Raw genomic sequence first — 7,612 nt, 5'->3', positions numbered from 1 at the left:
GCATCTGTTTCTGCATTGTCTGACAACCCTTTGTCTCTTTGATTAACTTATTTTTATGTGTGTTTTGTACTAATAAATATCCAGAAATAAAACATGGCTACAATCTCTTTGTGAGTAAACAGCTGAACAAGTTGTGTTACTAGAACAGGGAGTTTTTGACATGGTTCTGTTCTGTGCCTTAGGCTGCAATTCTTTACACCAGTGTTTCTCAAACTGTGGCTCTGGAACCACTAGGTGGGTCCCCATTCATTTCAATATTTTATTTTTAATATGGTAGACTTGATGCTACCATGATATATGACTGTATTTGGGGAAATGTTACAGACCTGTGCTTTTAACAAGCTACTATGTATATTCAAAGAATATACATAGGTAGTCAATGGGACTTACTGCTGAGTCAGTGTGGGTAGCATTGCAGGTGAGGATTGTTACAAATGTTCCTGCTTGATGATGTCACTTGCAATCATGATTTCACTTCTGGTGGGTCCTAACAAAAAGTGGGTTCTGGTGCTAAATGCATGAGAACCACTGCTATACACACTTGCCTAGAAGAAAGTCCCATGGAACTCAATGAGAGTACTTGCATAGTCATGCATTGGATTGTGCTGTAATGCATTTAGGTGGGATGAAGCTATACTTTTTTTTGCTTTTTTCCTAAAAGGTTGTCTGTTATGATCAAATTAGACACCACTATCCAACTGAATCTTGCTGAGAAGTCCTACAGTCCTCAGTAAACTTTTTTCATATTTTTACTGCCCTTCCTTCAAGGTACTGAGGATGTTATATGTAGTTCCTTCCTTCCTTTTTGTCCTCCCAACAACCCTGTCAGGTACATTAAGCTGAGTGATAGCAACTGGCACAATATTTGAAAGCAAGACCTACAATTATCTAATTACTTACCCTGAAACAAGAAATTGAATTATGGACATGTAAGCAAACTATTCTGACTAGTACATTTGTACCCTGGAACTCCTTGCCACACAACATGGTGATGGTACCTGACCTGGATGCCTTTGAAAGGGAATTGGTCAGATCTATGGAAGGAAAGTCCATCACAGGTTAAAAGCCAGGATGGCTATGTGCAGCCTCCTGGTTTTAGAAGTAGGCTAGCTCAGAATGCCAGATGCAAGGGAGTGGCAATAGGATGCAAGTATCTTATTTGCTTCCTGAGGCATCTGGTGGGCCACTGTGGGAATCAGGAAGCTGGACTAGATGGGCCTTTGGCCATCTAGCAGGGCAATTCCTATGTACACAAGTGAGTAGGTGCATTCAGTATAGAATACTGTCTGCTAGTGGTATCGTTTCAGATTTAGACCAGTTAATTGACAATTTCATTAATTCAGGGATAGATACTTGGGATTCAGAAATAAGAGATGTGTGTATAAAGTAATCTTAAACTTCATTAGAATTTAAGACCATAGGTTTTCATTTTATCAAATAGCATGCACTAAATGTTCCAAAAACAAATCAAAAATAAGCAAAAGTGGACATGCCTGGTGTCCTTGTCTAGTCCTTCTCTCCAGGAATAATAAAGAAGAGAGCTAGCCAGCCTGATCCAGGGTACAAAATTTTAATCCAAAAGTGCTGCAAAATTTTCCTTTCAGTTTCCATATGTAGGAACACTTTATAACAGCCAGAAGCAACTTCTAGTGGACACTGATGGCGTTGGACCCAGACAACACTAGAACAAGACTGTCAGCCAGCACTTAGACAGGTGTAGTCCTTTAATTATGTGGCTATGACAATGAGATAGAACAAATATTACTTTTATCCTGTGGTTTTGACATTTTAAGATAGTTTATGATTGTCCGAGTGCAGTTCCATGTGGATAGTCTCATCTGCATGGTTTTCCATGCAGTTCTTTCCTCACCATTCTGATTACATTCATTCTTCCTGGTTCAGGTAACATTGGATAAGGAACTCATATGAAAATATGTGAGGCAGGTGTGTTCAGAAGTAGATAGGAATAGATTCATGCATTGGTAACCATGCCCAGGTCTGCTTAGGCCATTTCTGTCCAACACTGCATATATGCAACAGGGATCAAATGTCTACATCTGTGGACTGGGTAAAAATGGGTTAAAATTTAGTAAGGAAGCTTTTCCTAGCATGTAGATAAGTGATGGGAAAAGTTTCACCTGCTTAATTTCTGTTAAAGGCACTTCACCAGCAAAAGGCACTTCACCAGCAAAAGCAAGAGGCAATTCTAAGGATGCTTAGTACAGAAGACATAGTTGGAAAAAAGGTTATGTTGAAATGCATGAGGAGGTAACAAGACTATTCCAATATCAGTTAGCACTGCAAATGACTGCAACTGAGTAGATGCAGCAACCATGTGATGAAAAATTATGTGACCTCTGTACAGCACTCGGCGCTGGCCAATTCATAAGGCCGAAAGGGTTCCTCACGTGGAAAATTGGTGATGATATGCCCTCTACCTCTCTTCCTCCCCTGTTCCCTGGATTCAGAAGGAAGAAAGGAATGGAATGGAAGAGGTAGCGGAGAGGAGCATGGTGGGTAAGACCATGCTAATTGGGTAAGAGGCACTTTTTCAAGTGGGTGCTCCTTTTTTTAGCAGGGGGAGAGTAACTGGCCCATCTCACCCCAGCAGTGTCTGTTCTAGTGGCTGTCTGCTGGTATTCATTTGCATCTTTTTAGATTGTGAGCCCTTTTGGGACAGGGAGCCATTTAGTTATTGGATTTTTCTCTGTAAACCGCTTTGTGAACTTTAAGTTGAAAAGCGGTATATAAATACTGTTGATTGATTGTTGATTGGTGGGCTAGATAGACTCCAATGCTGTGGCCCACCATGCTTCTCTCCTTGCTATTTTGCTCCAGTTCTTTCTTTTCAAATCCAGGGAACAAGAGAGTGATGGAAGCAGCTGGCACATGGCAGCAATGGACAAACCAGCACATGGCACAGCACCTCAGGTACTGTGAGTTCTGGTCCTTTTATCAGCTGGTACAACCCGTTTTCTAAGTAGAGGAAGGTGCCAGGGTCCGTTGTCTGGCAAGTAAACAGTTCTAGAGGCTTGTGTCTTGGTTTACGTACATGTTGCATATAAGAGCTGGATCAGGCCATCTAGTCCAACTTCCTTTATCTCACAGTGGCCCACCAGATGCCTCAGGGAGCGTACCTGGTCAGTTTTAAATTAAGAGAGCAAGGGCAAATTCCCAGTCGGATAGCATGCTAGTCCCCAAAGTCAAACAGTTGCAAAACTTGAACTTTATTCATTTCACCTCACAAACTGTTCTTTTGCAGCCTCCGTTCAACAAAGAAAGATATGTTTAGTAGCTACTAGTCTCAGTTGTTGGCAACCTTCAGTCTCGGAAGACTGTGGTATCACGCTCTGAATGGTGGTTCTGGAACAGCATCTAATGTGGCTGTAAAGGCCAATTTGGGAGTGACAATCCCTTCCACAATGGGAGCAAGCGTAGTCTGTCCCTGGTCTGTCTCCCTGGCTATGCGCCTTCCTTCTTTGCCTCCTTGCCTCCATCTATTGGCCAAGTGTCTCTTCAAACTGGGAGAGGCCATGTTGCACAGCCTGACTCCAAGTGGGACGCTCAGAAGCCAAGGTTTCCCATCTGTTGAGGTCCAGTCCTAAGGCCTTCAGATCCCTCTTGCAGATATCCTTGTATTGCAGTTGTGGTCTACCTGTAGGGTGCTTTCCCTGCACAAGTTCTCCATAGAGGAGATCCTTTGGATTCGGCCATCGTCCATTCTCACGACATGACCAAGCCAATGCAGGTGTCTCTGTTTCAGCAGTGTTTACATGCTAGGGATTCCAGCTCCTTCCAGGACAATGTTGTTTAGAACTTTGTCCTGCTGTAGCAAGTTAAGGCAAGGACCAGATGGACACAAAGGAGGTCGAAGGAGCAAGTTTATTTCCATTACTAGCAATGTGTCTCAGCTGAATCTTTTCCCCGAAGGCTGAGCCCCAATACTCAGGGCTTCTAACTTTCATTTCATTTCATTACATTGCAAGGCATTGGTTACACTTCTGATTGGCAATTTAAAAATGTGATGTCAACTCACAGCCTATCATAGTTGCTTTAGCATACCACGTGAAGCTCCACCTCTGCTTGCATCCCCTTTCTCTATTTGAAGCCCCCCAACTCTTGTTTACGTGTTTGAAGTGGAAAATCCCTAAACCTGGTCTGCAAGACATTTCTCTAAAAGCTTATTCTTATCTGCACTTGCTGTCTAGACAGCTTCTATTTCCTGTTACAGCTGGGGGGGGGGGGCTTGTGGTTAGCTTTATTTCCTCTTGCAAAAGCACAAATGTCTTTTAATATCTAGCTGTAAGCGAGCTGCGAGCCCTTCTGTTGACTAGGCACTCTGTACATGCTCAGAGTGGGCTTAATGAACTCTGATCATGATGCAAAAGCCAGGAATTTCGCTCAGGCTCTCCCACACTGCCAGGTACCCGCTTTGGTTAAAATCCTCTGTGCCAATGGATTATCTTTATGTATTAGCAATACAAATGTCTAAAGAAAGGGCATTTTTTCACTTTACAAAGCCATAACAAAATGCATAGGGTAGGATGTAAGTGCACTCCAGAGCAGGGTGTTATTTTCTTTGCCATATAATTGGGGGTTCTATTCTCTAAGACTGCAATTCTATAAACACTTCCCTGGGTGTAGGTCCCATTAAATACAATGAGGTTTCCTTCTGAGTAGACATGGATAAGATTGCACTGTAAGTATATTTTACCTGTGAAAAGGATTAAATAAGCAGGTGTGAATAAATTTTCTGTGTAATATTTAGCAAACAGCCGATAGTTGACCCTTAGAAGATAAAGGGCCCAATGCTATTCAACTTTCCAGTGCAGGTGCAACCACAATGCAGCCCTGGGGAAAGGGAACATATGTTCCCTTACCTAGAGGAAGCCTCCATGACTGTTACTCTACTGCAGGATGCAGTGCTTGCCTCATTGGCACAGCTGCACCAGTGCTGGAAAATTGGATAGGATATGGCCCAAAGTCATTTATCAGGGAAACTGCTGCAGAATAGGGAATGTCTATCCCCAAAATATCTCTAAAAGGGGATTGATTCAAGCTACCCAGGCATCAGTAGTTGAAACCTGAAAAGAAGCTCTGAATGAGCTTGTTACAGGTGGGGAGTTGAAAGGAGAAAAAGCAGGTAGGTGATGCTTGAAGAGGTTTGTAAAGTTCTTAGACAAAATTCTACATGTAGAACTGATTTAGTTTATGCCTAATTTCAGCAACATAATTTGGTTTCTTGGTAGAAAGAAAATGGAGGGGGAACAAGAGTACAAACAGAAGAAATATACCTAATGACCTTAGATAGCTGTAAATCTTAACTTGCAAGAGGAAGAATGTAACAAAAAAGAAATCAAAGGTCATTAGACAATTTCTTCTCCTGCCACTTATTCCTACTTTTGACACTTTTTATAATTAATGTGAAGGTCTGACTCATTTCTTCCCAAACTCCTGGAGTGTGTTGCAATAGCTGAAAATAAATATAAAAAATGGAATTAAAAATATCCCAAATGTATACTGAAGAACTAGAATTTTACTTGGAACTGCCTGTTTATTCAGAAGTAAGTCCTATTATGTTTAATAGGGCTTACTCCCAGGTAACTTTGCATAGGAGTGTAGCCTTAGGGCACAGTCCTAACCAACTTCTCAGTGCAACTCCAAGGTAAGGGAACAAACATTGCCTTACCTTGAGGAGGCCTCTGTGACTGCCCCCCTCAACTGCAGGATGCAGCACATGCCCCACTGGAACAGCTATGCCACTGCCAGTGCTGAGAGGTTGGTTAAGATTGTGCCCTTAATGTAAAAAGAGCTCCATACTGTCTCTCAGATGGGGGGGGGGGGGAGGATGAGAATGAGCTAGATGTTAATACACATCTATTATGTTAGATGTTAGGCAACTTTTATTCTGCTGATCCTGGGCATTCTCTGCTTAAGGCAGTATTTCTCAAACTGTGGGTTGGGATCCACTAGATGGGTTATAAGCCAATTTCAGGTGAGTTCCCATTGATTTCAGTGTATCTTTATTTTTAATCTTTTAAAAGATTAAATGCAACCACAGTATGTGACTGCATTTGGGGAAATGTTACTCATCTGTACTTTTAACAGGCTACTATGTATATGCTTTGAACAATGATAATCAATGGAGTTTACTCCTGGGTACCTGTAGATAGACTTGCAGCTTTTTGGTATGTTTGGGGAATTAGCAACATATCAGCAACTGCTTGGGAGCGTTAGAAGGATTTTCTTTTGTTTAAATAATTTTTTTATACTTATGGTAAGCTTTTAATTTACTTACATAATTAATTGATTTGATTTTGACATATGGGGGGTGTTAAAAATTTTCCTGCTTGATGGTGTCACTTCCAGCGATGACATCACTTCCAGGTTAATGACATCACTTCTGGAGGGGTCCCCACAGATTACCATTCTAAAAAGTGGGTCCTTGTCCTAAAATGTTTGAGAACCGTTGGCCTAAGGTCCTTTAAAAAAAATTAAGGGCTGCACCTGAGGCGTCCTGCTATGAGAGAAGCCCCAGAGATCTGCTTTCCCTTATTATTAACAGTATTTATATACTGCTTTTCAACTAAAAGTTCACAAAGCGGTTTACAGAGAAAAATCAAATAACTAAATGGCTCCCTGTCCCAAAAGGGCTCACAATCTAAAAAGATGCAAATGAATACCAGCAGACAGCCACTAGAACAGACAGTGCTGGGGTGAGGTGGGCCAGTTACTCTCCCCCTGCTAAAAAAAGGAGCACCCACTTGAAAAAGTGCCTCTTACCCAATTAGCAGGGGTTAATTAGCAGGTTCCCTTGACCCCAGATGTTAGAACCTGCTGTTTCAGGGCAATTCAACTTGCTTTCTATAGAAGCCAGAATGTCTGGACGTGGAAAGAAGCCAGCAAAACCCATCATTGCCAGGAAAATGAAGGCTACAAGAGCTGGCCTGCAGTTTCCAGTCAGTCGCATTGGGCGGTTCCTGAGGAAGGGCTCTTATGCGGAAAGAATAAGTACAGGAGCTGCCGTGTACCTGGCAGGGGTGTTGGAATACCTGACTGCGGAGATCCTGGAACTGGCAGGAAATGCTGCCCAAGAAAACAAAAGGCAGCGCATTGGGCCACGACACATCCAGTTGGCGGTGAGGAATGATGAAGAACTGAACAAGCTGTTGTCAGGTGTGACCATTGCTGAAGGAGGAGTTCTGCCCAACATCCATGCCCAGCTTCTTCTCAAGAAGACTCTGTTGCCCAAGAAAGTGGAAGGAGATGGTCAATCGCAGGAGTTCTAAAGCAGTTGCAGTCTCACCAGGATGAAGCCTTCAACCACTCAGTAGCACTCACTGAAAAGTAAGATTCTTACAATGATACCTTAGTAGATAGTATGTACTTTACAGTGTGTAATGTAAAATACCTGTGAATACTTCTCAGTATGTTTTAGATTGATAAAGGCAGTTTTTTTCATGCACTGTGTGACTTCATGCGTGTGTTCTTGATTGTTCCCTGCAAGCCTTACTGCAGGTGGCTGCCAGGGAGTGAACTGGGGGACCTCTGCATGCAAAGAACATACTTTTCCAAAGAACTACAGCTCCTACTCAGTAGCAGCTGCATAGCT

At 42.4% G+C, this 7,612-nt stretch overlaps 1 protein-coding gene across 1 annotated transcript; it reads left to right on the top strand.

Annotated features, from left to right (window-relative positions):
* Window positions 1-6,878: 6,878 nt before the first annotated feature.
* LOC136644350 (late histone H2A.L3-like) lies at window positions 6,879-7,289 on the top strand. Its single transcript, XM_066620154.1, has one exon. It carries the CDS (start codon window positions 6,879-6,881, stop codon window positions 7,287-7,289), a length of 411 nt encoding a protein of 136 aa, XP_066476251.1.
* Window positions 7,290-7,612: the final 323 nt, after the last annotated feature.

Source organism: Tiliqua scincoides, chromosome 3 (genome assembly GCF_035046505.1).
Source record: "Tiliqua scincoides isolate rTilSci1 chromosome 3, rTilSci1.hap2, whole genome shotgun sequence".
NCBI classification, from domain to species: domain Eukaryota; kingdom Metazoa; phylum Chordata; class Lepidosauria; order Squamata; family Scincidae; genus Tiliqua; species Tiliqua scincoides.
This window is presented reverse-complemented; position numbering and strand designations above follow the sequence as displayed.

Coding starts and splice junctions, on each gene's coding strand:
- LOC136644350 (XM_066620154.1), top strand. CDS start 6,879: ATGTCTGGACGTGGAAAGAAGCCAGCAAAACCCATCATTGCCAGGAAA.